The sequence below is a fragment of the Pelobates fuscus genome, chromosome 7, assembly GCF_036172605.1.
Source record: "Pelobates fuscus isolate aPelFus1 chromosome 7, aPelFus1.pri, whole genome shotgun sequence".
NCBI lineage: Eukaryota > Metazoa > Chordata > Amphibia > Anura > Pelobatidae > Pelobates > Pelobates fuscus.
Window position 1 is genome coordinate 144,510,062 of NC_086323.1, and position 16,012 is coordinate 144,526,073.

Here is a 16,012-nt window from a genome sequence, read left to right on the forward strand (position 1 = left end):
AATGATGGACTGGGCTTTTTTACAAAAACTTTGTGGAATAGTTACAGGCAACATACGAAATAAGTACAGTAGTTTAGGTAGGGCCATCATTTTCACTGCATTAACTCTCCCTGCCCATGAGAGCATCACGTCTTTCCAGGAGTTCAGTTCTTTGCGGATGGTTTCCAAGAGAGGAATATGGTTTAGTTTGTATATAGTATGTATCGATTTGGCAACTCGTACTCCCAAATAGGTTACCGACTCTGTCCTCCAATCGAAATCGTAGGTCTTTCGTAACACCTCAGCATTCTCCAAAGGGAGGTTAATAGGCAAGGCTTGTGTCTTAGCCGTATTAAGTTTGTAATAGGAGATAGAGCCGAAAGATTGTAGGATGGGCATAAGGTTTGGGAGTGACACCTCTGGCCTTGTCAGTGTCAGCAGAATATCATCTGCGAACAATGAGAGTTTGTATTGATGTTCGTCGATATTGACTCCGTGGATGTTCGGGTTCTGCCTAATGATCTGAGCTAAAGGTTCTAGACATATTATGAAAAGCAGGGGAGACAAAGGACAACCCTGTCTCGTTCCATTCGAAATTGGGAAGGGTGGGGAAATGAATCCTGCGTTAGTGACACTAGCTTCTGGGGAGGTGTATAAGGCCATAATCGCTTTTATGAATGCGGAAGGAAAGCCAAATTTGTCTAGTGCCGATTTCATGTATAGCCAATTGAGCCTATCGAAGGCTTTTTCCGCATCCAACGCAAGCAGCAGTCCTCCCAGTTTGTTAGTGTTGAGACCCTCCAAGACGTTAAGAAGAAGCCTAGAATTGTCTGAGCCCTGTCTGCCTTTGACAAAGCCAGATTGGTTATAGTGGATTAGAGTGGGGAGTAAGTGTTTGAGTCTAGTTGCCAGGATTTTTGCATATAGTTTGGTGTCAATATTCAATAGGGATATTGGGCGGAAGTTAGCGCATGCTGTGGGTTTTTTACCCGGTTTAGGTAGTGTAACTATATGAGCTCGTAGCATTTCGCCAGGTAATTTACCTTGTGTGAAGCCTTGGTTAAACAGAGACACTAAATGTGGGGTAAGAGCAGTTTGGAAGGTTTTATAGTATATGGAGGAGAGTCCATCGGGCCCTGGTGATTTCGCGTTGGGTAAGTCTGTGATCATTTGTGTAACTTCCTCAACTGAGATTGGTTTAATCAGGTCAGGGATCTTATCAGTGGGCAGCGAAGGTAAATGGATTGTTTCTAGAAATGTATTTATCTGTTCTTGTGTTGGTTGGGATGTCAGGTTATCATCTTTAAGATTATAGAGTGTGTGGTAGAACTGAGCAAATTCCTGTACTATTTTATCTGGGTTTACAACTTTCTGACCCAGGGGATTGTGAACGTAAGCTATTTTGGTTGCTAGGCTACGCTTTTTAAGTCTAGATGCAAGTACTTTCCCTGCTCTGTTTCCCTGCTCATAGAATTTTGCTTTAAGTCTTCGTAGAAAGAAATTTGTTTTAGCCACTTCCAGTTCTTGTAGTTGCGTTCGTATGTCTGTAATCTCTCTAAGATGCGTCTTTGAGGGTGTTTGTTTATTGAGTGTATTCAGTTTTGTGAGGCGGCTAGTGAGGTTTATATACTTGGCTATACGCACGGCTTTGGCCCTACTCGCATGCTTAATTAGTACTCCCCTGATATATGCCTTATGGGCTAACCACAAACTTTCTGTGGATGTGTTTGGTTGAGAGTTGGTCAGAAAATAGACTTCCAGTTCTCTATGGAGGTCTTCTAATACTTGGGGGTCACTGAGCAGGCTTTCGTTAAGCCGCCAAGTTCCTCTCCCTTTAGCAGGGAATTGTTCGTTCAGGTGGAGAATGATCGGCGCATGGTCCGACCACGATATCAGGCCTATACTCGTATTGACAACGTTGCCAATCAAGGAGGTAGGTATCAAAAAGCGGTCTATTCGGGAGTACGAGTTATGAGCCACTGAGTGAAATGTGAAATCCTTTTCTTGCGGATGTGTCACCCTCCATGGGTCTATAAAATTCTGCTCTAATAGAAGTTGATTGAGGTGCCCCGAGGTTGTTTTCCTGCCTATCTCAGTAGATGCCTTCACTGTGTGTGAAGAGGATGTATCCAGTTGAGTATCTAAGATGAAATTCGTGTCCCCTCCTATTACTACATCCCCTAGTCTGCCTTCGTCCAGTGCATTGAAAATATTAAGGAGAAATGTGGTTTGTGCTGTATGAGGGCCATAAACGTTAATTAAGGTGTATGGGGCGTTATTCAGCAAACATTGTATAATTAAATATCTTCCCTGTTTGTCTGTGCGTTTTTTTACTAGTTCAAACGCCACATCTTTCCCGATAAGGATCGACACCCCCCGCTTCTTTTTAGAGAAGCAGGAGTGAAAGTCTAGGGGATATAGAGGGGAATTAAATTTGGGTCTTTTACCCCACTGGAAATGGGTTTCTTGGAAGAATACAATTTGGGCTTTAGCCCTTTTCGCTTCCAATAGTGCCAGTCTCCTTTTATTTGGGGAGTTGAGTCCTTTAGTGTTCAATGACAGAAACGTCAGCACCATTATATTACATACAACCTAAAATGCTGTCCAGTATTGCTGAATGGCAATTCATACTCCTTTAACTTAGTCCCCCTGTCAGTTACCATCTCCCCAGGGCTCTGAGTGCAAGCCTCTTTATGTGTCCGTACTATGATTCCCTCAATCAAGACAAAGAAAAAAACAGTAAGATTTAAGAACTGAAGAACAAAATAACAGAACAAACATATATACAGTTGCCTGAAAACCACGTGACAAGCACACGGTAGGCAATCAGAATTGGTGACGTATACTGTATACGTCTGAGTGACCTGGCTTGGGCCACTGGGGGGTGAAGTATCGGGTGGTACCATCTGTTGGATACAACATGTCATAGGGGACCTTCCCTATCCATGGATTTAACCTTAGACCGAGTCAGAGATGGTAAGTCTCCAAGTCGAGATAATGAAAGGACATGACTTATGTATCGCTGACTTGCTCCCTACATATTTCGGCTTACCTTCCATGTCCATTTATACTTTTTTAACCGTGTTAACTTATGGGAATATATCAAACATGCCTGGTTATTTTCCCGTGTATTTTTTTTTTATTTTTTATTTTTTTTTTTTTTATTATTATTTTTACCTTTATTTATTTATTTATTTATTTATTTTTTTATTATAGTTTTTTTTTTTTTTTTTTTTTTTTTTTTTTTTTTTTTTTTTTTTTTTGGTTATTATTATTCTTTTTTTTTTTTTTTTATTCCTTTTTTTCCTTTTCTTTTTAGTGTGTTTAGTTTAACGTCTCATCCCATTATGTGATTTCTACCTACATCCCATTTTACATTTACGGGGTCCGGCCTCCAAAACACCTTCCCTCTCATTTAAAAGAGATGGAAAGAACTAATGACAATATAAGTGTCTGTGCCGTGACAATATAAGTGTGCCGTTCACTTAGCTGCGTCAATCCTGTGCCAGTCTCCAGCTACTCGGGATGGATGGGCTTGGGTGTTCTTTTCCGACGACTCTGGTTGCGGCAAAGGAATGTTCCACTGTGTTAGCCCGTTCCTCCCGTCTTCTGGGTTGAGAAACACCCTCTCCACTCCGTTTCTCCGTGCGATGAGGCGTGTCGGGAAGCCCCATTTATACTGTATGGACGCCTCTCTGAGTGCCTTGGTGATAGGGCCAAAAGCTCTTCGTTTAGCCATCGTCGCTGGTGACAAGTCGGTGTATAGCTGTATGTCCTTGAAGCGTTCTCCTAGGTTCCGCGCGTCTCGCGCCGCCATCATCAGCCTCTCTTTTGTCGTATAGAAATGCACCCTTACAATGAGGTCTCTGGGCACTGCCGCTGGCAGGCCCCTGGGTTTCATCAGCCTGTGTACTCTATCTAGCTGTAACTCCTGCTCAGAAGCCTCTGGTAGCAGTGCCTGAAAGAGTTGGGTGACATAACCTCTTAAATCCGGTTGTTTAACCTCCTCAGAAATGCCGCGCAGGCGGATGTTGTTTCTGCGGGCTCTATCTTCTAAATCCACCACTTTTGTCTCCAACTGTTGGATTTGAGACTGAAATGTGGAGTAGGCGTCAGCCAGGGAATTATGTGCTTCTATGACCTCCTCCATCTTGTTTTCCAAATGGGCCGTGCGGTCCCCAATAGCCTGCACATCTCTTTTAATATCAGCAGCTAATTTTTGGAAGTCAGCTCTCATAGTGTGTTTGAGGTCTGACAACAGGACCCTAATGTCCCCTTCAGCTTGGGGAATGTGTTGGAGGCGAGATACCGAAGTGACATCACTTGCCTCTGATTCAGATGCTGGTGAGTGCGCCACGTCGGCGCCATCTTGGAGCAGCTTGCTCGATGATGAGAGGGCCGAGATCTGCAGATTCGCGGCTTTCTGCCTCTGCTTTCTGGCTGGTTTGGACGACATCGCGGTCTGCCGGTGTTTAGCCGTGGAGGCAGCTGTTTTTTCCGGTCTAATGCTGTGGATACAAGCTGTTAAGGTACCCGGTCCGACGGAGCTAGTCTCTCACACGTCCAGCTTCGTCCGTGCCTTAGCCACGCCCCCCATAGTGTTGGCTTTTTATGAGTAGTTAACCTATTTCTCAATTAGACATAGCTCGTGGATTTCAAAATCTGCCAGTGTTAGATTAGATTTTGCATCCTCTTGTCTCTCTAGGTCTAGTGACCATCATGGACCTGCCTACAGCCCTGCAGTGAGACTGATAAAAAGCAAAGTTATACATAGAAACATAGAATGTGACGGCAGATAAGAACCATTCGGCTCTTCTAGTCTGCCCAATTTTCTAAATACTTTCATTAGTCCCTGGCCTTATCTTATATCTAGGATAGCCTTATGCCTATCCCACGCGTGCTTAAACTTCATCACTGTGTTAACCTCTACCACTTCAGCTGGAAGGCTATTCCATGCATCCACTACCCTCTCGGTAAAGTAATACTTCCTGATATTATTTTTAATAAGTGACATCGATTAATGGTTAGATTAATGGAAGGCAATAAAACAACAGTAAATATATCAGTATTAAGATTAATTTGGGTTGGGGGTATAGAATCAAATTTGTGGTTCGGCTTAGAATTACACCTAATTAAGGGCAAGTAGGAAGGAAAGGGCGGCAGGTGTCACAGCTAACATAATTAGCACAAATCCAGAAATATGGAGGGCACATCAGGGCAAAGCAATGCAATATTTAATTTAGATTGAATTATAAATAGGATATTTATTTCCTAGGGAAAAAGGAGTTTAAGCATGCGTGGGATAGGCATAAGGCTATCCTAACTATAAGATAAGGCCAGAGACTTATGAAAGTATTTAGAAAATTGGGCAGACTAGATGGGCCGAATGGTTCTTATCGGTCGTCACATTCTATGTTTCTATTTTATTTGTGGCAAATACAGTAATCAGTCACAACATTAAAACCACCTGCCTAATAACGTGTAGGTCCCCTTTGTGCTGATCCTTCGAGGCATGGACTCTGAATGTGTCCTGTGGTATCTGACCAGGAACACAGTGTAGGCGGTACAATGAGGAGGTGAGGTGCAATTGTATTAAAGTGTGGTCCTACCATGTTATTGACCTAATTATTTGTACCACTAATCGGAATAATAATAAATTAATATTAATTGCTGCTTAATTGCACTCCTTCACTTTGTCAATCTAATCCTGCTGCTTCTGATTGGGTTCACTGCAGGACAGGAACAAGGATGTTAATTGTATTAATTTAATACAGCACTGGTTCATCACTAACCATCTCGCTACCAATGCTTTGCTCATAACTAGTGAAAAAGCCTGTCACATGTTTTTCAAAGACAAGATAATCATTCTCCAAAGTCTACTTCAAAATCTGACTGAAAGATACACATATAATGTAGTACTCAAGCACCACCTTTCACCTTTTCAGGTCAGGTAATTAACATCAGACAAATGTTATAGAGGATGCATTTTTCATTCTTCCACTTTATAAAAAAATAAGCATGGACTAGTAAACCTGATGCTAATGTGTCCCTAGGAAGCTACCTTCGTTGCCTAGGGAGTACCCCAGTTCTAAATGGAGACATTATTTCATACCAGGCACAAACAGTATACCCTGCACTCAAGTTCCGCATGAATGCTCCAGCCTTCCACCAAGGAGGCGCCCCGTGTAAAGGATGGACACCACTGAATCCACCAATGCAGTATCAAAAGAAAAAGAACACAGGCAGCACTACAGGATAATGAAGGTAAGTTTTATTTGTGGGTTCACCACCTCACCAAAAACTATTCAGCATGATTCACAATTAAGGCTCTGCTGAGCTGAAACGTCACATTTATTTTTTGGTGAGGTGGTGAACCCACGAATAAAACGTACCTTCATTATCCTGGAGTGCTGCCTGTGTTCTTCTTCTTTTGATATTATTTCATACCAGTCATCTTTGATCCAAATCTGACGATAAAAGGTTCACGTGCAAAAGCATCCTCGTCTCCATGCTGCATGTCTGCATACTGATAGACCTCCTTAACTTTAACCAAATCCTCCCTGGAAGAAGGAACATGACTTTAGCGCAAAATACTCCACGGTAAAAGTGTAGTGCCAAAACAGCTCATCCTTACCCCAGCTATGTGCCATCTCAACTTTTTCTACTTGTCCTTCAGTTTACTCTTGCCCCTTACCCCATACAAGTTTTTACACCCAATGTAAACATGTTATAATTTGGCTAACTTTCCGGATTGGATAAGGTCAGATATATGGAAAAGGTTGTACAGAGGCAAAGGCCTCCGTATTTCATAATAGACTGCAAACCACCACATTGGCTACCCAACACAAGGCACCATCAGCAAGCACTGATTCATACTGGACATTAATGCTGGAAGACTTTAGAAGACTATATAAGGACAGTATTGGGAAACCAGCAAGGGCACATTTTTTTTTTTTTTTAAATGACTGAGTGAAAATTCCATTTGGACATTTAATATCTGAGATACATATCAAATTTCAAACAATGTTAGATTAACACAGCCTTGGTATCTGTAAAGAGAATATGATAGCTTTGTTACCCACTAGTTGTGCTTCTAAGAAAATGGGTCTTTTCTTGAAATCTGCTCACCATTTACATTAAAAATGTTTGAACCACCTTGCAAAGTGGACAACAATATGACCCTGTCTCCTACAACATTCACAAAGTTAATTAACAAACTCAAATGTAAGAACTGAAAAAGTAATAGAAAATAAAACAACACTTGTATAAGCCCATCTATTGTGTTGAAAATCAATAAGGTGATTTTTTTTCTTACCTGTAGACAAAGAGATATTGTTCCTTATACTCATTCCTTCCCAAAGGTTTGCTCAGAACGTAATTATAACACGCACTTTCAGTGCAGCTACTGAACAAAGAAATCGATAATTGTCATTAATTGGCACAACACACAATGAACTCAGTAAAGTGCTAGCTTTTTATCATTTTGAACATTGTCCTAATGCATAGGACATACCTTGAATACTCCAGGAGGAACAGAGAAATCTGACATAAAATTAATTCTGGAAGGATAGTGTCAGTGTGGCACAAGGCTCATTAATTAATTATATTGCCCAAACTACCAGTTTGTCCCCTGGATATTAGGTCAATTTGTACAGGTCATCAACTGACACATCCACGACACCGCTGTAATATTATAAACTTACTTCTGCTCTCTGTAATGGAAGGATATTAAAATATTCGACTCAGCAAACAATTTCAGCAAACTATAATTCGCATGAACCTCTAAAAGTCAAAAACACATGGATTGGGTTTCAAAGGACCACAGTAGTTATAGTTAGAAAATTTCCTAGAAGGGGTAGGCAACCTTTTAGCAGCACTGTGCCAAAATAGGATTGTGATGTCTGTGTCACTATACCCCACTCCCTCTAGCATGTAAGCTCATTGAGCAGGGCCCTCAACCCCCTCTGTTCCTGTACGTCCAGTGGTCTGATCTCAATTATGTGTCTGTTAGTCCACCCATTGTACAGCGCTACGGAATTTGTTGGCGCTATATAAATAATAAAATAATAATAATAATAATAATAATAATAATATGTCCCTTAGCGTGCAGGTCCTATTTTTTTAAATTGCGGTGTGCATGTTGACATATTCTACCTGTGTTATTTATACTGCAGTTGCTTTGTATCGTTGTATTTGTGCGTATATGAGCTATTATATTGTATATGTTCATGAGTAGCTTGTGGCATCGTGTATGATACATGTGAATGTGGGCTGTGTATGGGGGCAGCTTGCGGAATTGTGTTTGTGGATGGATATGTCACATTGTGTGTTTGGTAGTGTGTGTATGTGTGGGGCAGTTTGGGGTATTGCATGTGAGAGACTGCATGTGGGGTTGTGCGCATGTATGTGGATTGTCAGTGGTTTTACGTTTTGGTGCGGATTGTGTGTATGTTTGTGTGTGGGCTGTTCGTATTATTTGTATGAGGGGAGGGTTATTCTTCAGTTCCGTGTATATCTAGCAGTGTGGGTGGCTTCCCTGGGGTCCAGTGGGCACCAGGCTGGCCAGGTACAGGTCAAGGACAAGAGCTGCAACATCAGCTGCAGGGTGCTATACTCCAGTAGTGCTGGGAGGAAGTGATCTGAGATTACTTCCTCTATGTGCTGCAATGCACAAATTGAGGATTGTCCTTCACCACTTTTTGTATTAGCAGATATCTGAAGTTTCCCTGGGACTCCTGATAGGCCATGTAATATGTGTATCAGTGCAAAGGCCAAGACAGAGGTAAATACAGTGTTGTGGATTTCTACATTTAACCTAATTTCTCAGATTTCACAAATACGTATTTGTTAAATACAGCAGATGAGTCAATACAATACTAAATATAATGGGAAGTGGATGTTCCCCTTTAATGAAAATAGAAGAAGTGTATGTTATTGATGAAATTCATAGGTGCATTGGTTCTCCTCTGCACCCCTTCACTTAAGTTTAGTCTTTTTTTTTAGCATTTTTAGGCTAAATGTTTGTAATCAAATGTATGTGCTTTACTAGGTAACCCTCCAAATTTGTGGGTGCCCACTTTAATTAGGATAAGTCTATATAATGCATCCTGACTTCTCACATTCATTCTCAGAGAATGTGTACTGTGTACATACTAACCTATTTAACTGTTCAACAAGCTTTTTTGCGGCTTTTTCCTTTGAATCAAAAACTTCCAAAAGCACAATGATGTCATAACGAGAGACGATCTGAAATAATAATAATTGAGAAATTACGAACGTTGTACAATTTTTTTCTCTATTAATAGGACACTGTAGGCACCCAGACCACTTCAGCTCATTGATGTGGTCTGGGAGCTGTGTCCCTTTTGGACTTAGTGCAATGTTTACTAAGTCTGCCCTCAACACAACAGAGGGGCTGTCTACCACTAGAGGGCTTCCTGAACGAAACGGACCTTTGGTCCAGAATCTGACGCTGGACATCTTCACGCTCTGCAAGTGTCGTTTACATAGCATGCGCATTAGATCACGCTCGTCGCTATACAGAGGAGGGGGCAGAGCGTAGAGTGTCCCTCGGCGCTGGGATAAGGTAAGTAAATAAAGGGTTTTTAACCATTTACTTGCTGGGAGAGGGGCGCGAGGTAGGGGGAAGGCAGGGGGAGCGATAGTGCCAGGAATACAGCTTTGTATTCCTGGCACTACAGTATCTCTGTAACTCCACAAATAATATGGGAGGGGAAATTGCTAATGTAGGTACCAATGGTGTATCAGGATAAGGATATTTCTAGGTGACACTGGTGGCACTGGTTTCAGGGTCTAACACATAATGTTACATTAATTGGCTCTGATTATTTTTAAGCCACATGCATTACATGATATGTAATAATAAAGCTCACAGCACTTGGATGATGAATAAGTGAAGCAAACATTCTGTTTCGGCAAAGTTTACTGAAGGTGAGTCATAAAAACCATGTGCATGGTGAGAAAATGAGTGTTGGTCAAACCCGGAGTGTCGATCGGTGACTCGAGTCGTGAATAGGAGGCCCTATAGCCCTGGATCTTTTTTCCCTATGTGCCATGCTCTTCTTGATCAGTCTTTTTGGTAATTCTAGGAGCCACCTGGGAGCAACAGCAGCAAAATGATAGAGACACACAGGGAATACAGTCAATGAGCTTAATTGAAGAGACAGTGTGCAGCGGGCAAGGAGAGAGGAGCAGCAGCCTGGCAGGAGAGGAGACCAGGGGGAGGTGCAGACTATTAAGTCCAGGGCTGGCGGGCGGCGGCACACTGCCTGAGGGCTCTCCCTATACGGGTCTTGTGGCCAATGGCCCAGCTGAAACAATGACTGGCCAGGCAAGGTACCACTTGCAACATACAGATACATATTTTTGTGTATATGTATACCTGTGTGTCTGTGTCAGTGCCGGTATTTGCCTTTCTGTATATGTGTGTGTCAGTAACTGTCCCTGTGTGTGTGTTTGTGTGTGCCTCTGTGTGTTTATGTGTAATTAACTTTAAGTGTGCCAAGAGTGTTAAGCTGTGGAACTGGGAGCGTTTTGGGGAGGGGCCAGGAGTGATGCATTGATTAACCCCTTAAGGACCAAACTTCTGGAATAAAAGGGAATCATGACATGTCACACATGTCATGTGTCCTTAAGGGGTTAAGGTCAATACATTATTTTTGGGCTCAGGTCCTAGATTTTTTTGACCCTAGCAAACCCCCTGGGCCAAAACATTTTTTATGAAAATAAATACATTTTGACCATATGTTGGTTTGGCTCAGAAGAATTGTGGTAACAAAAAACTGATTAAGAAAGAAATAAGATTTCCCAAAAGGGAACAAAATTTAACCAATCAGTGTACTGCAAGAAATATACATAATATATATATTATATATATACAAAAAGAAAGAGATCACTCGTGGCACTTCCGTGAACAAAAGTTTCAGACAAATTACAATTCGTTACAAAATTAGTCTCTAAGTCTAAAAATGATGTATCTACGTATGTAAAATCTTTGTATCAAAACAATGTATGCCGTCCAAGCATTACAACAATACAGGACAGATTTCTAGGTAACGAGATGTCCTGAAATGCTTAGATGATAGTCCACTTAATTATGATTTTTGTTTCACCTATTCCTCATTTGATTGCTGGGAACTCTTCCTTCCTTCGTTTCAATCAGGGCCGCCATCAGGGGGTGACAACCATGATGGTTGTCACGGGCCCGGCGGTCCTGTGGGTCCCGGATTGCTCTGGCAGTCCCAGGCCCCACTTTCCCTCTCTGCACACATAGATAGCGAATATCGCTATCTATGTGTGCAGCCGCGGGCCCCCGGCTCCCTGTTACCGCATAGGGGGCCCAGCACACTGCATCTTCTCCTCTCTTCTCTCTTCTAATAACTCTCGCGAGACCTGGTTACCATGGCAACGCTCCGCGGGTCTCGCAAGAGGTATTAGAAGAGAGTAGAGGCAGTGTCCTGGGCCCTCTCTGCGGTAACAGGGAGCCGGGGGGCCCCCCATGCCACCGGACCACCAGGGATCATGGAATCTCCCCCCTCCCTGGACACAGGTAAGCAGGGAGGGTGGAGAAGCATTTAATTTAATGTACACTAACACAACACACACACTGCATACACTAACACAACACACACTGCATACACTAATAGAACACACACTCTGCATACCCTAACACAACACACACCCTGCATACACTAACAGAACACACACTCTGCATACACTAATACAACACACACTGCATACACTAATACAATACACACACTACATACACTAATACAACATACACTCTGCATACACTACACACTAACACACTCACTGCATTCACTACACTAACACACACTCTGCATCCGCTACACACTAACACACTCTCTGCATTCATTACACATTAACACACACTCTGCATTCACTACACATTTACACACACTCTGCATTCACTGCACTAACACACACACTACTTTCATTACACTGACACACTCTGCATTCACTACACATTACACTAACACACACTCTGCATCCGCTACACACTAACACACTCTCTGCATTCATTACACATTAACACATTCTGCATTCACTACACTAACACACACTCTGCATCCGCTACACACTAACACACTCTCTGCATTCACTACACATTAACACACACTCTGCATTCACTGCACTAACACACACACTACATTCATTACACTGACACACTCTGCATTCACTACACACTAACACACACTCTGCATTCACTACACACTAACACACTCTGCATTCATTACACACTAACACACACTCTGCATTCACTAAACTATGCACACACTCTGGATTCACTATACTGACACACACTCTGCATTCACTACACTAACATACACTCTGCATTAACTGTACACACAGCATCCACTACACAAACATCCTGTATTCACAGTACACACACTACATCCACCAAAAATTTAAACACTCTGCATTAAATATACACAGACACTGCGTCTAATACACACACTACATCCACTACAGACACTGCATCCACTAAACACATTTAATCTAGTACATACAAACACTACATCCACTACATCCACTACACAAACACACACTACATCACTGTACACACACTACATCCACTACTCAAACACACTCTGCATTCACTATACACACTGCATCCGCTACACAAACACACACTCTGCATTCACTGCACAAACAGTATCTAATACACACATACACTACATCCATTACACACATTCTAATTCACTTCCACTATACACACCACATTCAGTCCTGCATCATTGTCAGCGGACTAGGTAGGGTGTGGGAGAGGGGGGGGGGGGGGGGCAGACCTTGTGTTTTGTCAGGGGCCCCAAAATTTCTGATGGCGGCCCTGGTTTCAATTATACACAGATGTGTTAAAAGTTAAACTTGATGCACTTGAGCCTTTTTCAACCCAAATAACCATGATACCACTTAACTAATGATTACAGTAAAAATAATGCAACAAGCTCAACATACTAAACTAAGTTCGAATCCCTTTTACAGTTCCTACAGCTTATTTTCTAAACAAATCTGTCTCTGATTATTTATAGGTTTTCCACCCACAGAACTTAGCTATCTTTTTATTACTGTACCTGTGTGATAGTCGTGAAAACTTTGGAGTCTTGACATTTCTTTATCCCAAAGCGTCTGGCATTGAACGAAGCTATCTTCATTCTCCTAAATCTTCTGTTTCTAAAGCAAAATATACAAGACATTGTTAGCTTGAATTTCAACTTTGTGGTGTAAACCACAGTGTCAGTCGCGCCTTCCTCTTAACCCTTTGTAAGATGCTGTATGTTTAAAAATAACCTCATTGTGTCTGCCTCGGGCCTCGGGAAATTTTAGTGCAAATTTATTGTGTAAACATTAACGGATGTAACCAACAAGTCTTTTACTTAAAAAGATTAATCATTCACCTTTGTAGCAGGAAAGTATGCTGTGTTACTCATTCGTATTATGATTACCTTTCATTTAAAGGAACACTATAGACACCCAGACAACTTCATTTCAATGAAGTGGTCTGGGTGCCATGGAGTCCCCTCCCCCCCTCCTCCCTCCCTCCCCCCCCCGCATTTAACCCTGCAGTTGAAAACATTGCTGTTCTGTAGGCATGGCAATGTTTTCTATGGAATTTTACCTGTCACTACAACCACTTCTGTAAAATGGCAGAGTAAAAGCTGGTTTCAGAGAGACCATCAGATTGGCACAGTGATGTGTTTCCAATGCTTATCCTGTGGGAAAACATTGGATTGGCTGAGATCATCATCATTTTGATAATCTCAGTCAAAGAGGTGCAGCGTGGAGACTGGTGTGGTAAGGGGAAAAAGTGAGCTAACTACCTTTTTAACCCCTTAAGCACATATGACACGTGTGACATGTCATGATTCCCTTTTATTCCAGAAGTTTGGTCCTTGAGGGGTTAATCCCTGGTAGCACTGACCCGGTCACCTAAACTATGACTAGGTCACTGTAGTGTTAGGAATACATATTTGTATTCCTAACGTCACAGTGTTCCTTTAACCCCTTAAGGACCAAACTTCTGGAATAAAAGGGAATCATGACATGTCACACACGTCATGTGTCCTTAAGGGGTTAATGAGAATTTGAGTTGAGATTTACAGAGATTGTTGTAATTTTGTGGATTTTACTGGATTTATTATATGAACAGGGCTAGAGCACTGATGCCCATACCATAGCAGCCAAATTACTCATGAGCTACATTTCCTATGATGCTCAATCAGCCTGAAATCGGACTGAGCATCACTGGAAATGTAGTTCTAGAGCATCTAGGATGCCAAATCCTCAGCCATAACTTTGGTCACTATACCAGATGAACCAATGAGCACAGTGCCACATGCAATGCTCTTGTCTCTTGGCTTTTAGTGAACGATTAAAAAAGGTTGTAGAATGGCTGAAAGAGGATCATGGGAAATCTGCTGCAAGGACAACACAAATCTGGAAACAAACTAAATTGAATTAAATTTATTGAACTAAATTTTAAGTATCCATTTTTTCTAAAATGCTCATAAAGTCTGTGTTGGAATTGCACTGAAATTCCAACCCAGTCAAAAGATGTCATAACAAAGTAAGGGCTGCTTTGTCTCATGTATTTTTCCTACGCTACACAAAGTTTGACGCAGAGCTACTGCTTTAAAGCTTTATCAGCTGTGGGCAAATATGATCTGTCTACAGAGAATCCCATGATCCTCCATAGACATTAGTGTTGTACTTTTGCACATGCGTAAGCGTACAGCACTGACGTCTGCTCCTAGCAGTTGAAGTATCAGAAGCTGAAGTGAATCCCAGAATAAGATAATCTTTAACTGGACCCTACAGTCACTACTAGCGACAAAGTCACCATCTGGGTTTTTGCTAAATATGCAAAGACCACGGACAATGACAGAGCCTCTTTAAAAGTGAGGATCACAAAAATGTATACTATTGTTATTAATTTTTAGAGGGGAGGCAGCTTTTAAACAATGATATGAATGTGTACGGTCAATCAAAGTTAGCAGAGCATTATCTGGTAGTATAATATCCCAAGTATACTTCCCAGAAAGATAAATCTTCGGACGTTTTTTTCTGCAGATCTCCTTACAGCACGCTATTTACATTGCAGCTTCTGGGTACCGAATGGTTAAATTTTTATTTTTATTTTTTTTAGGAGAAATGCTTTTAAATGGTAATTTAAATAATTTGGGAAGTTTTTGGAAGCACAAGTTTTTTTTTTGTTAATTTTCATATTTTTTGAGAAGCACTCACCCTGACCTCTTTATATAAACCTATCTTCAAGTATGGTCAGTTTCAAATAATCCTTACACATGTGCAAAAATGCTTACACATGTGCCAGTTTGTGCGAATCAAATTCCTTTTAATCCACACCTGAATGAACTGATCCATCCGTGATTTATCTGTGGTGTGGATTAAAAAGAATTTGATTGGGACAAACCGCCTCGAACTAATCTTTGCACAAGCCCAATCATCACCTCTTCAAATTCCAAAGAAAAGCATGCGGGAACCTGCATTCAACATGCCATTTATTTATTGTCTTCTGAATGGGTTCTTCTGTTGGGGGCAGGGCAGTGTTTAAAGTTACACTTTCTAATCCCTGGATCTGGATAACTACATTAGGTGATATGCGAGTCTGCCTCTCAATTTTTTTTACTTTATGACATGGTTATTCGGTACTGTGAGAATTGCTAGGATTTCAAGGTGAATTCCAAAACAGCTGAACTGGTAAAATGTTCCAAGTCTGCTATGCTTCATGAATTACATTCTTTATTCATTTAAAGACTCTCAGGGTTATTGACTAAAAAGTGTAATATCAAAAATTCAAAATGAATTGAAAATTTTAAAATTTGGGCCAAAATAGTCAAAGTGCAAAAAAGAATAAGTTAACTATGTTATCATTTCAACATGGTCGAAAATTTAAAACTAACTTTGAGCTCATTTTGAATTTCCAACATTTCACACTGTCTACCTGTGGCAATCTTCCTGAAACTTTGCAAGA

The 16,012-nt window shown here is 41.3% G+C and overlaps 1 protein-coding gene across 2 annotated transcripts in view; it reads right to left on the reverse strand.

The window, feature by feature from the left end:
* The window catches only part of LOC134568294 (deoxyribonuclease gamma-like), a 34,694-nt gene extending 21,362 nt beyond the window's left edge, over positions 1 to 13,332 (reverse strand). The window contains exons 1-4 of one of the 2 annotated variants that reach the window (XM_063426755.1): positions 13,095 to 13,332; positions 9,137 to 9,225; positions 7,295 to 7,381; positions 6,427 to 6,539 (exon numbers count right to left, since the gene is read on the reverse strand). In XM_063426755.1, the coding sequence (XP_063282825.1) occupies positions 6,427 to 6,539; positions 7,295 to 7,381; positions 9,137 to 9,225; positions 13,095 to 13,217 (412 nt within the window). In that variant the 5' untranslated portion in view covers positions 13,218 to 13,332. Of the gene's footprint in view, positions 1 to 6,426; positions 6,540 to 7,294; positions 7,385 to 9,136; positions 9,226 to 13,094 lie in introns of both variants that reach the window. The other variant, XM_063426754.1, reaches the window with a different exon arrangement.
* Positions 13,333 to 16,012: the final 2,680 nt, after the last annotated feature.